A 21832-nucleotide genomic window follows, 5' to 3' on the forward strand; every position below is an offset into this window, starting at 1 on the left:
TGGGCTCCAAGATCACTGCAGACGGGGACTGCAGCCAAGAAATTAAAAGATGCTTGCTCCTGGGGAGGAAAGCTATGGCAAATCTAGATAGCATACTAAACAGCAGAGACATCACCCTGCCAACAAAAGTGCATATAGTCAAGGCTATGGGTTTCCCAGTTACAATGTATGGCTGTGAAAGTTGGACCATAAGGAAGGCTGAGCACTGAAGAATTGAGGCCTTTGAACTGTGGTGCTGGCGGAGACTCCTGCGAGTCCCTTGGACCGCAAGGTGATCAAACCAGTCAGTCCTAGAGGAGAGCAACCCTGACTGCTCTTTCAAAGGCCAGATTCTGAAGATGAAACTCAAATACTTTGGACACCTAACGAGAAGGAAGGACTCCATGGAGATGAGTCTAATGCTGGGAACAATAGATGGCAAAAGAAGAAGGGGACAGCAGAGAATGAGGTGGTTAGATGAAGTCACTGAAGCAGTTGGTGTGAGCCTGAGTGGACTCTGGGGGATGGTGGGGGACAGGAAGGCCTGGAGGAATGTTGTCCATGGGGTCACGATGGGTCGGACGCGACTTCCAACAACAACAACATCATCACTGTGTATGTGTATGAAAATGGACAGTGAAAAAAGCAGACAGGGGGAAAATGATGTTTTTGAAACATGGTGCTGCAGGAGATCTTTGAATTCACTGCACTGACAGAAAGGGGTCCTAGATTAATTCAAGTCTGAATGTGATAAGCAGACACTGGACTGTACTGCCCTAGCAGCCTATTATCAGATAACTTTGGAAGCTAATCAGAGACTTGTAAGATCCAAGTTATTTTCCATTGGGCTCATATTAATATTAAAGACAATGAACTTTTAACATACAGTTAAGCCAGGCATAAGAGGCAAGTTATGACCATTTTTTCAATACTGTATATCTACACACACACATACAGATACTATCTTCAGTACCTGTAGTTATTTTATTATTCCTGTATCATCGTCATTATTACAATGCTGTATTTTGTTAAGATATTTGAGTGAACACGGAAGTGTTTCTTAAGTGTTTTATATGCATAGAAAGGTGAAATAAATACATGTACTAGGATAGCCATTTGGCTTACTCATATGATTCAATTTACATACAAATTTGACTTAAGGACATTCTCAGGAACAGAACTCATCTGTAACCCCGGAGACTACCTGTAGGTCATTTTGTTATTTTATTTCTCACAGCTACCAAACAATTACCTCTAAATGGAAAGTAAAACTGCAAAAAGATATTTGCTTCTGAAAGTGGGTGGTGGAATATATGCAAACTCCCTTTGCAGTGAGATCTTCTGGCTTTAAAGTCTGACTCCAACAGTTCTTTGTGTCCTCTACATTTTCTACAGGTGTTTAAGACCCTAGGTGCTCAGGAAAGGGAAAAGAGAAAAAGTGTATCCCACTTGATTTACAGGAGCATGACATTTTGACAACTGACAAAAGAAGAGGTTTCTTTCAAAACAAGATTTTTCAAAGCAAGATAAGGCTTTATGGCAGGAAAATATGCATCCATGAAAGCTGTATACATAATGGCTGTGTATGTCCCAAAACCTCCACTCCAAACTCAAACCCCTCTCTTTAAAGGGAACCAGAGCTTTGATAGCTACTTGTCAAAGCTGATAGCCCCCTTTTGCATTTTGCTGAGCACCTACAGACTAGGGATAAAATGCAAAATGTGGGCACTGGTGAGAACCAGAAGGGGGAAGGGTGGAATTTTGCTGCAAAGGGAGAGTCAGATTCTAAAACCCTCTTTTGCTCCTAAAGATCACTTGTGTTTGGTTACACCTGACAGCCCACATGCTGACAGTTATTAAATACAACCAAATGGAGGAAATTTAGCTCTTTCCCCTTAGGTGAAGTGCTAGGGTAGGTACCTGCTGGACTATTCCATTTGTTCTCCCCCCTCACATATTAATCATCTAAGGCTTCCTATCCCTAAACCCATGCAACTACAAATGTTCACACTTGCATAAGTATAGGTAGTGTTTTAATTTAGCTTTTTGTGCAGAATTATTTTCTAATTGGCAACCAAAGGCAACCCTTTCGCTGGAGCACTTTGATGGGACTACTTGTAGTTGTCAAAAGGGGGACTGCTCGACAGCCAGCTTGCACAATCTCTGGGAAAAAAGGAGGAAAAAATTGCAGTAACCCTGAACAGCAAAAAAACCCAGTGCTAATGTTTATATTATTTGAAATATGACTATGTAAGATGCAAGCACAAAGAATAAGGCTTCAGGCTGAGTGTGGATGATTCTGCCTTTTCCAGTTCAGTCGAAGTAGCTCATTTGCTTCTAGTCAAATGGTGCTTATCCCAACGTTTCACTATCTTTTCTTTTAGATGATATCCAACCTTCACATTTCCTGCTTTGCAAGAATACTGGCCTTACTACTAGTGGTTTGATTTCTGTTGTAGCCACTGATTTTGGACCATAATGTGTCTTTTTCAGTGCCCACAACATTGCTTCTACAGGAGGACATGGTGATGCCACAGTCCTATTGTTTGAAATATGTGGGAAATGGAAAATGTCACTTTGTAAAGCTTGCCTTTCTTCTCTGTTTGGTCCATTATTCAGTCTTATTCTTTCAATTACTTTGAGTGATCAGATATTCATAATACCGAACACTTATCTTGTGTCCCAATATTAATTTCATGCATGATTAAGATCAGACACTGTTTATTTGAATATTCTAGAATATTCTGTAATAGAATATTCACTGTTCTATTAAATATAACTGCAGGGCAATACCAGCGCTGTGAAAAATGAGTGCTCCTGAGTGGTAGCTTCTTATGATAGATTAAAAGCAAAAGAAGCAAACTACGATAGCATTAGAGGTCTTATTATTTATCCTTTCTATATTTTAATTATTTTCCAAGGCTTGCAGCAGTAGTCCTGTGTCTAATAATATAAATATATAACTAAAGTAATAATACTTTATTACAATACTTTTTAATAATAAAGTATTGCTCTAAAAGGTTCTAATTAGAATTATTTTGTTTGTTTGTTTAGATTTATATCCTGCTTTTTCCTTACAATAAACTCAGAGCATCTTACGTAAGTCTCCTCCTCCTGTTCTCAGTCTTATCCTCACAACAACGGCCCTGTGAGGTAGGTTGGGCTGAGAGTCTGTGATGGACCAAAGTCACCCAGTTGGTTCCATGGCTGAGTGGGGACTAGAACCCAAGTTGCCTGAGTCCCAGTCATGTGCTCTTATCTAGTACAGATCTAGATCTGACACAAGGATGAGATCAAAAGTAGGCCAAACAGATAATGGGAGAAATGCTTAGGGTTTAAAATTATTTTTCATATTGATTCAAAAGTAAACAATGACTTTGAATTCCAGAAAATATTTAGTTTTATTTTTGCCATCTTGGGCGAAGTAACAACTCCCTTTTCTCTCTAATTTTCTTTTGAAGGTTGGTTTGTGTGTGAAAGCTATATAGTTATTTTAAGTCAGTGTGGTGTAGAGGTTAGAATGTTGGACTAGGGCTGGAAAGATCTGTATTCAGGTTCCTACTTGGACACAGCAAGCTTGGGCCAGACATGCATTCAGCCTTGCTTACTTCACAGGGTTGTTGTGAGAATACAATGGAATAGGAGAAACAATGTACACTGCCTTGAGTTCCATGGAGGAAACACAGGAAATTAGTATAAATATTATTATTATTTTACTTTAAAATAAGCATGTTTTCAGTGGATCTTTCATGTGCACGTGTGAGCTTGTAAAAGATGGTCTCCTCCAGGCTGTAATCATAAACAGAGTTTCCTAGGAGTAAGCACCATTGAATTCAGTGAGACTTACTTCAGAGTAAAAATAGATAGGCTAGGGCTACAGTGTTAGTTTTGCTTAATGTCCACATAACATACTGATATGTTCAAATGTTAGAAGTAGCAGCTTTGTCATGATTGTGTGTGCATTTAGAATTAGATCCTGGGATCTAACATATTATGTGCATGGAATAAATATTTCACTGCAATATATGTAAAGTGATGTGGCATGAATGGCAGGACAGATCATTCAGTTCTGAAATACTAATTTTGTGGGTACTATGTTAACACTCTTGTTGGAGAGCCCTGGTGTATCACTCCAGGGTCTTAAGGGTATTTTTAAATTGAATTAATATTTATTAGTTTCCCTGGGCTCTGTAGTAGTAGTAGTATTTTTGCCAAAAGCATCACCTTATGTCTGAGTAGAGCTCATAATTTAAGCAAATACTTAAGGGAGAGAAAGAAACCTAAGAAGTGTTTCAATATTCTATAACTAGTTTTTATGTAAGTTTGTGTTCTATTACAGGAAAGAAACAATTCATGATATTTGTAGCCCATTTATTTATATTACGGTGTTGATTCATTTGGATGAATTTTTGTTGGCATGCTTGTTGTAAACATACTAACATGGTTGCATATAATATGATTAAATTTAACCATAACTGCATAAGCGATTTGTCTGGTCTTGGAATGTTCCAGTTGAAAGAGGGCATTTACTCGCTTATGATTTCAGACAATGTCCTGAGATGTTTTGAATGGTTCCTTTGGAAATACCTTGCATGACCAGATACTTTATTAACAGAGAAATCATTCATTATTTCACTTTTTTGGGAACAAAGAGCTAAAAACACATTCCCCTCCTTGTCATTTTCACTTCAAAGTTATCTATATGTTTTAACTCTCAACTGTGAAATGATCGATGATTTATTTATTTAGAACTTTTCTATATAAATAGACTCTTATCAAATAGTCTCAGGATGGTTTTACAATAAAACAAGTAAAGTACAGCATCATTTCTATACAGTGAAACCCCAATTGAAATAGCAATTTAAACCTTAAAATACTGGAAAAATAAAGAGGTTTTATCCTGGCATCAAAAAAAAAAATAAAGTGTCAGTGCCAGATGCATCTCCCTTGGGAGTGTATTCCATAACTGGGGCACCACCACAGAGAAGGCCCTTCTTCAGGCAGCCACTCTCCTAATCTTCTTCAAGGAGGTCTCCTGAAGAAGGACCTCCGACCCAGATCTTAAGGGGCATGCAGGCACAATTAACTACCGAGAAGATAGTAATTTTAAGTACAAAAAGTATTGTCAACAAGCCTATTCAAATATGCATATAATTGCTTTGCCTTAACAATTCCCATTTTTGAAATCATTTTAATGTATACTTATAAAGTGTTAAGGACAATAAGTTACTGCTATACAATTTTCTACCCCACAAATATTTCTTCTGGTCTGGAGAAAAAAGCACAGCCTTTGTAAATGTTATTGCCTGCTTACCTGGAGATAATTCCCACCTGTCACAGACCAGCAGATAAGTAGCCATTTTCAAGCAATGCCCTGATATTTTTTAGCATCTTGTTTAAATTCTGTGGCTCTTTTACATGATGTTATCTGTTCCTGTGCTGTTTTGTCATTTTGTATTTTATTTTAATTTTTCAGCTGTTTATATTGCATTATACTGTATTTACTGTTCATAATCTTCCCAGAGAAATGATATTAGCAGGCAGCTAAAATAAATTATTGAAGTCATTTGCCTGGTTTTAAGGAAAATTTAGTTAGCTGAAATTGCCTTCTTGGAATTGCTAGGGTACCACATAATTCCATGTCTAATGAATTCATTATGTCAGTGATTATCTGCTGAACAAGAGCTAAGACTTATGTGGATGGACTCTTCTAGTATTTTCAGTATGCACATAATAAGATCTTTTAGCATTTTCCATAGTCTAGTAAGTGTAGATATTTCTTTGGAAGCTAAATCTTCTAAATGGGCAAGTTCTTCAACATTCAATGCATATTGAAATGCTAATCATTATTACTGTTTTTAATTCAGAGTGTTCACTTTTAAAAATTGTTTGCTACAGAGAGTAAAGGTAAAGAGACTGCTTCAATGAAAGCTGACCATTTGAGGGCCCGAAACATGAAGAGGTATATTAATCAGCTTACTGTAGCAAAAAAGCAGTGTGAAAAGCGAATACGACTTCTGGGAGGTCCGGCTTATGACCAGCCAGAAGATGGGATCTTTGAGGATAGTGATGGCCCTCAGAGCCAGAAGGTAAGTGTCCACTGGAAATGTGTGCATGTAAAACACCATACTGCAATTTTGGTATCTTTTGTATGCATACCGACTACTGTGCAGATGCCCTTCCACTTAAGGCCCTTTTGGAAGTTGCTTTTAGTAGCATGGGAGATGGTGTAGCAGAACACATTCCTTAAGGAGTAGGCAGGCAGAGTGGTACAGTACCCCCTGCCCCTTCCCTCTTCCTGCTGGGGAGAAAGAAGAACACGGCAGGAAGCAATATCTCTGTTTCTGCCACCCAGTGGAGTGTGTGCTCAGCAGAGAGGTGACTCTGCCAGGTGAGCGGGGCATGACCTGCCTGGTGCTGCCAGTGCCTAGCCTTGCCGCTTTCCAGGAGCTTGGGAAGGAGTATGTGGCAGATACTGCCTTGTTCCCTTCCTAGCACATGCCTCTAAGGCACTACACCAGTCTTCTGCAGGGGAATGCAGGGTAGCAGTCCCTCTCTACTGGCATCTACTGCAGGAATGCAGGGTAGGGAAGCAGATGACAACTGCTGAAAGCGCCAAATGGGCTGTTCCTGCAGCTTTCATCCCCTGTATCCCTCAGTGCACCTGCGGCATCCCTTGGGATACTGGCAAGAGGACTGAATGAAGGGGAGGAGGCAGCATAGTATCCCCCACTGTACCTAGTTCTCTGCTGGGTAAAGGGAATTTTAGCCACAATGAATGGTTGAAATTTCCAAGGGGACTAGTGTGTTGTTCAGACTTGGTCAGAAATTCCCAAAAGAGCAGGGTGGCTCAGGAATTGCAATTTCCAGGTAACAAGATTCTTGATTTTCCTGTTCAACAAAGGGGAGAGATGTCTCCTAGACTTAAGATGGAGCTAAATGCCTATAACTGTGTTGTAAAACTTGGGGTTCATTGGCTATTGAAGTGTGCTAGAAGTTTCCCTCATTCCATACATGAGCATGAGGAAGCAGTGTATGGTATTTATGATACTATTCGAGAAAATAATTCTAGAAAAAGTATTACCTCACTTACCTTTCAAAAATGTAAAAATGCTTGCTTTATACAGATGTCTCAAAGTAGATTTCCTGTCATAATTTAAGCTAAGTAGATTTTATGGGTTGAATGTTAAGAACACACCTAAATTAAGATGTTTTCCCCAATTTTTGCAACATTTTCTAGCTTGCTGCCTTGCCTTTACTTTGTGAAACACATTTGCTGCTACTAGTACTGGGCTTCACTTCAAACAGAGGCACTGAATTGAGAGTGTGGGGTAGGGGGCAACAGAGTTAGATTTTGAAGAGAGCGGTGGAAGTGATTGTTGGCCTATTAAGGTCATTTGGTAACTTTAGTTAAAAAGGTATGTTAAAGTTTCCCATTTGTTCCCCTCAAAAATAGTGAGAGAATGGACACTGATGCCAGTACTAATACAAGAACCACATGAATGTTTCTGTCAAACCTGGGACTCTTTTTATCATTGGCTAGAGAAATGGGACTATGCATAGATTTAAATATGTTTATAGTTTAACATAAAAAGAAAAAATGTGGGGGGCTGACCCAGTAGGTCTGATGTTTTTGATGATTGATGCTTTTTAGTTTTTTTTTGTTAGGTATATATTAAGAATAAAACTTATTCTAAAAAAAACCAAACCACATGAATGTTTGGTAGGGAGATGAAAGCTATTCTGTTCCATTTTGTCTTTATCTAGCTATCTACCACAATTAAATTGTTGCTAGGATTTTTTTTTTTTTTTAGAGCTGATGTATTTACTTTTGAGATGTATCACTTTGTGATTAATTTTTAAAATTTATAGAGTTGAATTACTAAGGTCCAAGTCTTACTTTTAAAAACAGGACTTGAGGACAGAAATTTAAGAAAAGTAAGAGTGGATTGTTGCCATGGAAAGGTTGGCAAAAAGGTGTGGCCTTTTCTACTAACACAATGCTTCATCCTTTTTTTTTTTAAGAAACATGTTGTTGCATCTCCTGTTTCTATTAAGAAGCTCAAAATAGCTTATGTGGAAATGAGCAATTCACATGAGCAAGCCTCAAGACCTTGCACTACACTGTAATATAATATTATAATTACTACAGACCAGAAGGAGAGTTTCTGTAGAATTCTATTATGTACACCGAACAGTATTACAACATTGTTTTAATAATGTACTTGATTAACTTGTTAAATCCATCAGTGAAATAAATATGAATCATTTGACTTTATAGATGTAGCTGTCAGCATCACAAAAACAATACATTTAAACATTTGAGTAGCAGGACTTGTCCTGTGATGTTTGCATAAGTAACATGAATATTCATATGTGAGAGGAAAGAGCACAATATAACCTCCTTTCAAGCAAACAGATGCAGGATTTGATCATATGGTTGCCATTCATTTCTGAATAACTGTGCACAGGACCCCATTTGGAAGATTCATGCTATCCGAGGAATCTTCAGCTCTAAATGCTGAGATACAGCAGAGCTGTAGAGCATTCATCCTGAGTTTGAAGCCACTTGACTTTGACAAGCTTAAAGGGGCACCACAGCTGTAGACAAATTCTAAAATTAGACCTGCTTGCTGTGCACTACTTGACAGACTGTCATGTGACAGCTTTCTTGCACATGTACCGGTATATCTGTCTGCTTCCAGTTTAATGCAGGGCATTGATGGTACAGAAGAAACCTAGATTTTCTGTGAATATTTCAGCCTTGTTTAAGGGCTACTTGGCAGATGTAGATTCATGTGAGACACATATTCAGTGGGCTACTTAGCAGATCAGGGCAGGTTGTTTTGTTTTGTTTGCTTTAGTTGTACCTGTGATACCTGCAATTCTGTGCACTTATTTGGATGCAGGTTCTACAGATTTCAATGGGACTCCCCCCCGCCCCCCAGTAAATGCAACTAGGATTGAGGCACAAATCTAGTAAAATTGCCATGAATGCTTGCAGCCTAGGTGTAAAATCCCACTGTGATAATGCTAAAAATTAATAATTTTTCTTATTCTAGAGAAAGTAAGACTGTGAAAAGATATGTAGAGATGCACTCCTTTCCTGCCTGGTAGTTGAATTTATCAGGCTGCATGAGAGAGTCCATTTTCCACTGAGATAATATTTCTGTCCAGACTTGTATCTGTGACAGTATTTATACACCTTTGGGTTTGGTTTTTTCTTTTAGAGATTTAGCAGTATCTAATTAGGATTAAAGGGACTGAGCTATTTAAACAAGTGTATGAAATATATAGTACCTGAGCTTAGTTATGTTACTGGCAAGAATTACTAGAAATTCTTATACTTCTTCCATTGAAGAAAGAGTTCTTGATAATTGGCAATTCAGTATCTATTGCCCTGGTGTACAATAAAGACTGCTTCTAAGAATCAAGTTTACAAAGTCTTCAAAATCTGGGAGTTTTGTGAAACAGTCAGGAAGAATCAGATGGGTAGTAGTACCAAATATGGAATTTCGTCAATTGTGAGAAAAGAACCAGGAATTGTTGAGTGTCTGAAGCCTCTGTTCCTGTTTTGCATTCCCCCTCCAACCTATTTTGCTTTGGAGATTCAGCCTCTGCTCAAATCCTTTCATTTTTTTTAAATATCTCCAGAGCAAGGGTACATAACCCTTTTAACTACAGGTGATGCTCACTGAAGGGTCAGAAATCACAGACAACACAAATACGCCATGTACATTCCTGTGTATACACAGAAATGATCGGTATGTGAGGAACTGGGGGAGGGAGTAGAGCATACAGATGGTAGTTTTAGGATCAGGGCTCTCTTTGTGGAGTGCGCCCCTGCTCTGAAAGCTGAAAACTGGTTTGTATTTCTTTAGGGAAATTTAAATGCTAGGTTAAACGGGGTTGGGGGTACATTTTGTAAACACTTTTCCCCACTTCATCCTACTAACAGTGAACATCAAAAAATACCCAAATCTGCTTTGTAGCATTGCGGTTGGTAGGAAGGAGGAACTCACTTTTCATCCAAGAGAAAATGGCACTAAAGTTTCTGGTTTGTAAATAGGAACAAACCTGTTTGTGGGTCTTTTAGGAAACATTTCAGCCCCCCTAAAACCCACTTTTTGATATGCTAAAATTGGTAGTCCTGGACACTCACCTCAGTCTTACCAGACAGCAGATTCCACTTTTACATAGCAAATTAGCAAGCATGCAACCGTGCTATTGTGGACTAGCACATTTGAACATTTATTTTTCTCTGCTACCATTAAATAGCAGACTCCAGATTTTTATTTGGAATCTGTGGGATTTGATGATTTAATGTTTTTGTCCTGTTTACAGCACAGCAGTCCTATTCTCTCTTGTAGACCTTAAGCTGTTTAATGTGGGGGTTCTAATCACATTTGGTAGGTTGCAAGTTCTACATTCAGTGGGACTTACCTAAGTGTGTAAATGCTTAGCACTGCCATGTTGGCCATTTCTCACATGGTGGATTGAGCAAAAACCAAAGCAGAGGGAAAGACAAAGTACTTCAAAAACATTTTTATTGATTAGAAGTGGGCTTTGTGTACTTGTAGTTTGTTATGCTAAAAAAATGGGAGAAGCTTTTCATACCTGAGAGCTTGTATTATGTCATTGAATGTCCACTTATGCATAGAACTACTGGCTTTGGTGACTGCTATGGTCAAATATTGACAAAGATGGATAACATAATGTATTCTTTAATAGTGTGTAAAAAGAATTAGTGCACAGTGTTGTCAGTATATGGAAGTCGTGGTACAGCTACTCGCTTCAAGTCTTACTCTTGAAGGCTCTGTTTCTGCAGAGTCTCCACTGCTGGGGAAGGTACAACTGCCAATTCCTATTAAACATGTGTTCAATATTTGGCCCCTATCAACATGGGCGTGTAGTGAATTGTTGAATCATCTCCCTACTTTCTGGATGAGACTTCTTCATATGGGACACTTTTTTTCCTGAAACTGAGGGAAACTTCAAAAGCATCCTTTTGTACAGTGTGAGGAGCTGCTGCTAGAAGGGGACCGAACCCAAGGGTACATGAACATATTATTGGACGTGCTAAAATTCTTGCATGTGCTTTTATGGATTGTTTCCACAGCCACATCACACTTCTGTGTGATTCCTAAGATTTTCAGGGTGCTGAAAAGCCTGTGGAGTAAAAAAAAATAACCTGAGTAAAGCCCATCAGTAGTGTGTTGTCTTCTGAACTTGATGGGTTTATCAGATTTTGTAAACAGTAGGCTGATTTATAAAAAGCAGATTGATCTAATATGAATTCTCATCCCTTCTGACCCTCAGATTCTTCAGTTTGAGGATATTTTGTGTAACCCATCTTACAGAGAGCACTTCCGAATATATATGGAAAGAATGGATAAGAGGGTTATGATCAGCTATTGGGAATCTGTGGAGTACTTGAAGAATGCTAGTAAGGTACAAGTAGATACAAAAAGGTCTTGTTAAATTTGTGTTGTGCAAGACTTGACTTGCAAATCAGTGTTTCATCAAACTGATTATTAAACATGTTGCTTTCTTTGTAAATTGCAAAGCTAGCATTGGCTTTATTACAAACCATTACAGAAGACATTTTATTACTCCAAATAATTGAAACAGTTCATTTTAAGGTGAAGCCAAGTCAGTAGTTGTCTCTCTGGGTGGAATATTTGTTCTTGCCTGTAAAGACAATTAGAAAGAACTCTATTTTGTTTCATAAAGCTTCCCTTGCTCTTTACCCCAAGCTGGCTGTATGATATCTTTCCTTACTATCCACTCTGGAGTGAACCTTGATGTGCAGCCACCTATTCAAAAGTGATACTGACATGAAAATTTGATTTTAAATGTTTAAAGCAGATTTAGGAAATATGAGGTTGGGAATATCTTTTTCAGCACAGAATGTTGTATGGCTGCTTTCCCTTCAGATACATTTTTACACCATGCAGGAATGATCCCTCTTAATGTTAAACATTTTGCTCTGGATGATTATTATTATTATTATTGTTGTTGTTGTTGTTGTTTGTTTTGTGCTGGTGGTGGGGTTTATACTTTTATTTTGTCTTTTGTGGAGAGAACTCAGTATGACATCCATGCTTCTCCCCACCCCTCCTCTTATTTGTGAAGACAAACCTGTGAAGTACTAACTAGAAGGTCAGTTAGCTTCATGACTCAACCCAGGCCCCTCAGTCAAATAGTAGTTTAATCACTGTGTCACAGTGATGGCACCCTTATAGATATTTACGATTCTGATTACACTGCATTTGTATCCCACCTTTCTTCCTTTTGCAAGGAACCCAAGGCAGCTTGGAAAAATCTCCTCTCAATTTTATCCTCATTACAACAACCCTGTGAGGTGGGTTGGGTTGAGAGGTTCGTTTATCAGAGAACTAAATTAGGGTAATATAAGAAATGTTGTGCTACACTGTTGCCCCCGATTACAGTAAAGTCCTTTCACATTCTTTCCTTTTCAGGCTGAAATACCTCAACTTGTAAGTCAAATCTATCAGGATTTTTTTGTGGAAAGCCGAGAAATTCCTGTGGAGAAGTCATTGTATAAAGAGATACAGCAGAGCCTTGTGGGTAACAAAGGCATTGAAGTGTTCTACAAAATTCAGACTGATGTTTATGAAACACTGAAGGACAGGTACTACCCATCATTCATTGTCAGTGATTTATATGAGAGGTTGATCAAGAAGGAAGAAGAGAAGACTACTGTCCAGATGACATCTGAGGACAAAGATGAAGTGGTGAGTTATGTAGCTATGCTGCATTTATCTGTGGAAGATGGTAAAAACCTAGAGTATTTGATCATAAAATTTCATGGCTATATGAATAATAATAAAAATCATAAGAGTTGGAAAGTGACTTCTAGTGTAGCAGGAATGTGCCATGGTAAAACAGTGGCTAATTAGTAAAGGGGAGCTTTCTGAAATAAGTATTTTTAAGAAATACCTGAGGTATTACAGTGCTGATGTCTCTAAGGCAGGGAGTTCCAAAGAAATGGAGCTGATACACTGAAGACTTTTTTCCCAGGTGGACTGTAGTTGAGCCATGGCTCTAAAAGGAACCACCAGGGACATGGCATCTAATGATCGCAGTGTCTAGGAAGGTTGGTATGGGAGGAGGTGCTCTCTGGGATATCCTGGTCCCGAGTCGTTTTACTTGTTGAGGGGAAAATGTATCATAAGTAAAAGCTTTCCCTGTGAGTCATAGCTTAACCACATTTCTTCTTATGTTTGTCCTTCTGTTTTATCTGTTAAGGAATTGTCTGTGGTTTGCTGTATTTCATTGTGAATGTGGTGGGTAAGATAGAACTCCATAGGCTCAATATGTCTGGTGATGTTGGGCACCCAAAAACTTTGGTCTTGTTAGAACTTCAGAAGCTTTAATGTATAGCTAACTGAAACTTCATTTCCATTTAAGTTGTGTCTACTTTTGAGCAGAAATACATTCTTTTGGTACTAGCGAAGCCATCTAGCACTTGTGTGTGTATTTGATTTAAAAACATCCCATTTAACAAGCATAAATCCCGTTGTCAGAACAAAAATGTTACATAATCTGGATGGCTGAAGAATGTTTGGGAAACATAAAATATCTACCAAAAACTATTTCATGAGAAAAGCATGGTGCTTTCTGCTGAGTTCAGAGTTTCTTCTTTAAATGTTTCCCCAAAGAATTTAGGACAGTGTTCACGATTCTTTCATGTCACATCTTAGCTTTTCTATAACCATGTGATGATATAAATCAGTCTGTGAGATAGTGACTCTGTCCTAGGTCATTCAGTGAGCCTCATGCTTGAGGAAGGATTTGAACTCACATGATACTCCTAACCATACATCACACCAGGCCACCAAGCAATTCTGTGAACACTTTTCAATTATGTATGCCCATTCCATCTCTCCTAGAACCAAGTTTGTGAAGAAGTTATTGATGAAGGAAGCTCAGGAATTAATGAGCAGGCCAGTTATGCTGTGAATAAACTACGCCAGTTAAATGACAAGCTTGAATATAAGAGACAAGCTCTAAATTCTCTCTGCAGTTCACCAAAACCTGACAAAAAGGTGGGTGGATTTGTTGTTTAAATGCATGATACTAAGAGGCTGGGTTTAGAGCCATCGCATAGCTCTGTTCAAGAGAGCTTTCACTCCATATGTAAAGTGCTGTCCATTCTTCTTACTGGCTCCTGGCTGTGCATCAGTGCCTTTATGAATACCTGATAATTTAGTGTGAGTTTGCAGTGCTGTCCCATACAGATGTGAGAATATTTGGACCCAAGTACATACCTAATGCATGACATTCGGTCTCTTAAAATTCTAGGCAGCCAATTTCACTATCTTGGGCAAATGTTTCCTGGCCTTAAGATCATTTAACTGGAGATGCCAGGAGCTAAGCCTGGGATGCTCTGTATGCAAAGATTGGACTATGGATGATCTTCAGTAGCAGCCTGTAGAACAGGCAGTGGGATTGTCTAGCACCTGCAGGCCTTTTGTATGGCCTAGAATTAGCACTGCATTCTCGCCTGCCTCTTCTGCCATCCTTTCCACTGTTGCCTTTTCTTTCGCTGGCTGAGTGAGAGACAAAAGGGCACCGTGGTCTAGATGAGCAGCACATCTTTCACTCTCGCTCTCTCTCACACACACATACACACGTGACACAACTCCCAGAAAAGCTGTTCAGAAGTAACAGAGGCTGTCCAAGACCTTGTGCTGAGTGTTTTAGAAACTAAAGTAGTACTTCATGGGTTATATTGTTTTTTCCCTTCAGTTCTAGGGTTGCCTCCAATGTTCATATGCATCTTAACAAGGCTGTCTCGATGATTGCATTTGGATTACAGTACTTTTTTCTCTGCTTCAGGGACCTGAAAAACAAGTTGGGAAGAAGACTTTTCCTTTGTCTTACCCATTATGTGAAGAGTGATTAGTCAAACAAAATTGTATTGGAGCATGGCCTGTTTTAGCTGATCTAGCCTTAGCAAATATTGGCCTTTATTGAAAAGACTGCCAAAAAAGATGGTAAATTTACCCTGACTGGTCCTACATTTACATCAGATATTGTGATTGTTTTTTTAAAGCATATCTTTTAAAGAAATTAATCAAATTAGTTCATTCTAGATTACTCCCAGAAACAAAAACACTTCTATGATAGATGAAGCCATGCAATTCTAGAGCAAAACAGGACTATGAATCAAGTAATGTCACTACATTCCTGGTCTGATGTTCCTGTTTTGCTTCTTACTGAGTCCTTAAACACACCTAATTAAAGGGATATGGCATCATTGGAATATTCTGTCATCAAAGCTGCATCATCGTGTGTTCATGGCCATGCCCTTTTAGTTGGGACACACTTTGAAGTAGATCATTCTGCAAAAATGTCCCAATCTGAAAGCAGTTCTGTTTTGGTGTGGAGTTTCTTACCATGTGGGTAATTCCTATAACACCACTGGAAAACTTTCTTTGGGCAGTTTTCAGCAACATGAAGAAAAGATGGCACATGGAGTTCTTTAATCTGCCTCCTGGGACAACCATATGAGCTGCTTTTGATGGGACAGCGAGTTTTGACCAAATACTGTTGCTGGTTACTTATTGTTGCTTCTCATGTTCAGTAACGTCAAACACTGCTAGCCTGAGCATCACAGCCAAACCTGTCTCTTGGGTTCATGTATCCATGTAATACATATGACTGAAGTCATGAATTTGTCTTTGTTACCGTTTTAGAGGTATATAAAAAATGATCTATGTGTAACCATGCAATTGTGATGTTTAAAGTGGCGGTTCTTTTTTAGGGCCCAGAATGCCCAGTCTTCTGGTAATCTTTCTCTGACTCATGAAGGTGGAACTCTCTGCATAGATCAGTGATGTTCACTGTTTTTCAAGCAGGAGTCCCTGGGTCCAGGCACTAGGGCCACTTGGCACCTTTCCCAGGAAGTGGAGGGTTAGGGTCCCTCCTCGCCCCCTCCAATCAAGCAGCAAACACAGGGCTCAGCTGAAAGCCATTTCAAGCGTCTCCTCTATTATATCTCTATCTCTTCACCGGGCAGGCAGATTCCAACTTTTCAGCTGAAAAGCAGTAGGTTTCCTGACCTGATTGCCCCCCTGTCTCCTCCCCCCACTACCAAAATCTTCTCCTATAGCCTGACAACAAGAGCTAGAAAAAGCACAGAAGCACAGAAAAAGGCAAATCTGGAGAGTCCCTTCAGAGAGTGAGCAAGGACTGCAGAGAGAGCTAGAGAGAGAGGTGGAGAATCTCCCTTGAGGTGACTGGCCCCAGCAGCCCTCTTGCCTTGCCGGGAAGAAACCTGGCATAGATTATCTTGTGGATAGCATGGTAAATTTTCTCTCAGCTGTTACATTACTTTGGCTGTTCAGAATATTTTGTATTTCCAAAATGCCTAACAGAATTATCGCTAGACAATCTCTTTCTTTTTGTTTAAGTTCTCAGTAGCCTTTTAAAACATTTCTGTACTGACCTCCTCAACTCCTTCTTCCACGAAGTTGCAGAATATCATTCTTTATCATACTTTGTGCCGACCTAATGTAGTTTTCAATCCTGAATTATACTTGACCTTTAAGCAGTGCAGCTGCCACACCAAGTCAGAGTCAGATGGAGAATGTTTTGAGAGCTTTTATTGAATTCTTTGTCTACTTCCACAGCAATGGACATTTTTTGCTGCCCTTCTGCATGTTTTAGTTTTTTTCCACTATGTGCATCAGAGTGACTACAATAGCTACACTGATGTGTTTTAAATGATAGCCTGTATAACCTTATTTTTCCCCTGGCAGATTGTTTCTAAACTGAAAGATGAAATCACTGTGATGGAGAGAGAACACAGTGACCTTCAATTACATATTGAAAGAACAGATTGGTGGTGTGAGAATTTTGGCATGTGGAAGGCCTTCATAAATACCAGCGAGGTATGGCTCTGTTCATTTGATCTGATAGCTCTAAAAAATATGAGTAGAAACTTCCTTTCTCTCAGAAGTTTGCATGAGCACATTTTTGGGGGGGCACATAAAAATAATGCAAAATCACTTCACTCTTTAGTGAATACTACAAAATGGTTTGTCATCCTTAAGCATATGGTAGTGGCTGTTTTCACATGCACAGGAGGCCAACTTCCTGTCTTATTAAGCTCAAATATAAGCTGGCTTATGATCCTGTCTTGTGTGGGAGCAATTAACCACAGTTCCTGGTTTGCACATAAGAGGAATCCATATTTAAGTGCAGCTTCCAGGCTCGCAAAAAGCTAAATGTCTAAATTCACTGTGTATGATGACTGTAGCAGCTGTTTCCAACTGGAGATGGGCTCACTCTCTAATGTTTGTGTGCACCTACGATAGAGTATTTTAAAATATAAAATTACTTGCTGGTGTTGCCAGTCTCTCTCATGGTCAGGCAACGAACAAGAGGGACATGTTTTTGTCCTCAACAGTAAGGTGTCTTTAAACGATTATCATGCATTTTCTGTTATGTTCTGTATATGTGTTTTAGCCACCTTAAGCCTCCTTGGATCAGAGACCAGAAGTGCCAATCTTCAGATCACAAAGCTATAACCCGAATCCTTGGGCTTACTTTCCAGTCTTTTATGTGAATTCTAGGGATTTTCATGTACATTTCATGGACAAGCATGCATGTGTGTTCTTCAGTAATATCTGTAAACATATATTCAATACTTTTTACCCAGGTTATAGAAGAAAATGGTGAACAAGTGCCCTGTTATTCAGTCATGGTGAGTTTACAAGACATTGGTGGTGCTGAAGCGAAAGAATGGATGGTTCTCCGAAAGCTCAGTGAATTTCAAGGCCTGCATCGGAAACTAAGTGAGGTACAAAGAAATGTTGTGTTAATGTTCTGTTTGCAAGAAAAATGACCAGTGCTTTTATCCTCTGGGACTGCTCTGACCTTCATATAGTAGGTACAGGCCAGTATTGTGTGTTGTCAAATTAACCCACTTGGTTCCTGCATCACATGTACCCATGTTGGTGGCTGAGTCAGCAGAAGTGGCTTTAGGTACAGTCCTTCACTTAGGCTATACATCAGAGTGGGACCAATGACACTCTCTTGCCTAGAATTCCATGGAATGCATTGGTAGAGCTCAAACAGATGTAGACAGCAGAGAGATTTAAATCATAGGCATTCTTCTGTATTGGCCAACTTATGTGAACTGAATTATATTCCAGGAAGATGAGGCAAGCAATTCTGTTTAAATACCAGTATGAAATATCAGTACTGATATTACCAGGTTTCACATCTTATTCTGAGCTTACCTCCTGGGGAGCAACATGAAATCCTGTTTTCCCCTTGAAAAAGTATATCCTGTTTATTTCCTTTTCTTTCTCTTTTTTTATTTGTGTGTGTGGGTTTGTGTGCGTGTACATGCATGCACGCAATTTCTTGGTAAAGTATCTAATTTCTTTTCCCTACATTTACTAATACTAACAGTATTTTTCTGTTCAGGGAACCTGGCAAATTCTATTTTTTAACTGTGTTTTGCCTACTGGAACTATTGGGGGAAGTATCCCTACCATAACATGATTTTATATCCATAAGTCCTCACTGACTGTTTTTCACTCTGGTCTTGCTGGCGCCCATTCCATGCTGGTTTATGAACATAACAGATGAGCATACATTTATACTATACAATTATTTTCTATACCATGTACACAATTTCTCTTCATGTTTAATGTTCAGAGTTGTCTGGCATAAATGCCTCAAGAAAGGTGATCAGGAAGTGTTGCATTCAAAGCAAATCATACCTACCTTCCTAATTTAATTTAGCAAATTGATCCTCATAATGCTCTGCATTTCTGCAAGTTGGTCACTCAGGTGAGCCTCTGGGCTTAATTCTAGTACTGTTGCTGCATGTACCAGTATCATTTTGAAAATGTGCTTGCAGGTAATCGGGGGACTGCAGGCGTTGCAAACCAGCACTTCCATTTCTGTCTTCCTTACTCATTGTATTGTTGTATTTAGCCAAGCATGTTAATTAAAATGGAGAAATAATTGGAATCTGATTTTTCTTTCCTACATAGTGCTTCCCATCATTAAAGAAAGCTCAGTTGCCTTCACTAAGCAAACTGCCCTTTAAATCTGTAGACCAGAAATTCATGGAAAAGTCTAAGAACCAGTTAAATAACTTTTTACAGGTAAGATATCAAAGCGACAGCAGTCTATTCTTCTTCTTTTCTTAATGTTAAAAATCCAAAATATTTCACTATATTTTTTTTTCTGAGCTCTGGAGAAAATTCATTTTCGGAGTTCTGGCATTTTTTCCTTGATCACTGCCAGCTTTTTCACACATTTATAGCCCAAATTCAGAAAAAAATGAGGTTAAGTCCTGCTGAAATTAGTAGGAAAATGTAGTTGCTACCAAGGATGGATGAATCATAATATTTCTAGCTCATGTAAGCTTCATATGCCATAGGTCAATTCTATCTAATTTCTGCACCAGTTTGCAAATTAAAACAAAAACAAAACACACAAATCTGTATTTTTCAACTTCCTCTAATATACACGTTGCTCCCCAGGCAGCTACTGAGTGCACATTGTCTCATATCAATTATTTATGTAGAACTACAGAGAAACAAATGTTAAAATGTAAACATGATGCCTTCTTAGTGCTGTGTTGTACACAAGCTCTGTTATCACACATGCCAACAATAGGAGCTACTGAAAGATGTTTGATTTGGATTGATTTGACTTTGGGTTGTTTCCAGTTTTAGTCTGACATAAGCCCCATTCACTTCAATGGTTCTATTCTAGGAAGGGCTAATGTCACATACAGTACTGTGTGAGCTCTTTTAACCCTTCCTGTTCTAAATGTAGAGTCTTAATAGTTCCTCTGGTAATTTATTGTTACTTCCTGCTTTTATAAAAAGACTTTTCTACAATTTCTGTGCCTTGAAATTATCAGTCTTCTGTCTTTTGTAGAAATTGCTTTCTGATGAAAGGCTCTGTCAGAGTGAAGCACTTTATGCCTTCTTAAGCCCTTCCCCTGAGCACCTCAAGGTTATTGACATACAGGGAAAGAAGTCTTCTTTTTCACTCTCTTCTTTTTTAGAGAGGCTTCCTGGGGACTTCTTTTCTCATCAGGAGGTGAGTGGATAAAGAACAGTATCGGTAGGGGGGAAGATTAATATTACTGTTCTAAGTAATTAAGAAGTACCTGCATGTTATCTTAGATGAGCTGTTTGCACTATTGCGGCTGATTTAAATGAGTGAACGAATGGTGAGATACTAAAGTTCCCTATCAATGGATCATTGGTCTGACAACATAAGATAGTCCCTTCTCTTTGATTTCCCTCTGCTGTGGCAATACTCTCTGGTTCAGTAGCAATAAAGCAGGAGAAAATTGATAAGGTAATACAATGACTAATAACTGAGTACTGACCTATAATAAATAGTAAAGCGATAAAACCTGGGCAGTCTGTGGAGTTCTGAATAGCTACAGGGCAGATGCACATGTGTTTATTGCAATGACGAATTCTTCCTTATTTGCCAGCTGAATGTGTAGTTGTGTCCATTGAAAAATACTGCCTTGGGTTATATGAGATAAAACTATGGAGGATTATTTCAGACATACAACTCTTTCCTGGAGATACCAGACATCACATGAACGTGTTACGTGATCCTAGTTCAAGAGGCTTTTAAAACAAATTCAAAAAAGTGCTGGTGAGAATATAGAAATCTGTTATAGCAAACAACTTGAAGCTTATGACTAGGAATCTAGGGCTCACAGACACTCAGCAACTCAATTACAGTATGGTTGCACATTTAATAAAACTATTTACACTCCATACACATTTACTATTCAGAATTGGGGTAGAGAATGGAGGTAAAGAATGATTAAGAGATTTTTTTTCAGCTGTTCTCTTCTGAGCTTACATTGTCTGTTTAGGAGGAGACTGAAGATGATGATGATCTGTCTGACTACGGGGATGATGTGGATGGGAAACGAGATTCCCTTGCTGAACCTTGCTTCATGCTGATAGGAGAAATTTTTGAACTGCGAGGAAGTAAGCAGTGGACTTGTTCATTAGTGCATAGCTTCAGGAAGTTAGTGCATTTCCATTATAAACATTTCCCCATACAATTTTCAATCTGGGAAAGGACTGAGACCTAATGTATTTACAATACAACTATTTACTTATGTAAATGTTCCACATGTAAAACTAATTCCACTCTATCTTCCCAAATGACTTCTCCTGTCAGTTTCATGTAGATATTAAGTAACATCTGTGTTACAGCAGCATTAGGATAGGACCTAACTGCATGTTTGGACTTTACTTCTACATGTTGCTCTCTGTTTTGTTTCAGTGTTTAAGTGGGTGAGGAAGACCCTAATTGCATTAGTTCAAGTCACTTTTGGAAGAACTATCAACAAGTGAGTCTATTACATTTTACTCTGCCTATAGAATTATTGTTCTATACATAAGCTGCTTAATGTGAGAACATTTGAAAGTGACAATGACATGATGGCTTTTGCTGGCATGGTTGTGCCAAAACTGGTAAGCTGGTATATGTAAATTGAAAGGAAATTCAAGTTCATGCAGCTTCATTTTGCAGTTTAGTAGTTGGGAGGAGTATCATCTGGATTCTCAGGAATAAATGCTTGAATGAATTGTGCTAGAACTGGGGGAAACAGCCAGCGTGGAAGTATTCCTTGGATCAATGGACTGATAAGATCTTTGCTGTTGTGTAGAACACAGTGTTTCTCTTAAAGCTGGGAGTGAAGTTTTATGATGATGTTTCCATTTCAATAGCTAGTAGTTCTACTAGTTCTACTAGTACCGTAGAAAATTGGTGAGATAGCAATGTTTTTCCCTTCCTTTAGCTGTGGTGCTGT

At 38.7% G+C, this 21832-nt stretch overlaps 1 protein-coding gene across 4 annotated transcripts in view; it reads left to right on the forward strand.

Annotated features, from left to right (window-relative positions):
* The window catches only part of SNX25 (sorting nexin 25), a 53540-nt gene that overhangs the window by 26944 nt on the left and 4764 nt on the right, over nt 1-21832 (forward strand). For 3 of the 4 annotated variants that reach the window (XM_044455234.1, XM_044455235.1, XM_044455236.1), the window contains exons 7-16: nt 5878-6068; nt 11299-11430; nt 12462-12737; nt 13896-14051; nt 16770-16901; nt 17672-17812; nt 19020-19133; nt 19918-20082; nt 20885-21002; nt 21304-21370. In XM_044455234.1, coding sequence (XP_044311169.1) covers nt 5878-6068; nt 11299-11430; nt 12462-12737; nt 13896-14051; nt 16770-16901; nt 17672-17812; nt 19020-19133; nt 19918-20082; nt 20885-21002; nt 21304-21370 — 1492 coding nt within the window. The remainder of the gene's footprint in view (nt 1-5877; nt 6069-11298; nt 11431-12461; nt 12738-13895; nt 14052-16769; nt 16902-17671; nt 17813-19019; nt 19134-19917; nt 20083-20884; nt 21003-21303; nt 21371-21832) is intronic. The other variant, XR_006417104.1, reaches the window with a different exon arrangement.

Source organism: Varanus komodoensis, unplaced genomic scaffold, assembly GCF_004798865.1.
Source record: "Varanus komodoensis strain SLA01 unplaced genomic scaffold, ASM479886v1 scaffold8, whole genome shotgun sequence".
Classification (NCBI taxonomy): Eukaryota; Metazoa; Chordata; class Lepidosauria; order Squamata; family Varanidae; genus Varanus; species Varanus komodoensis.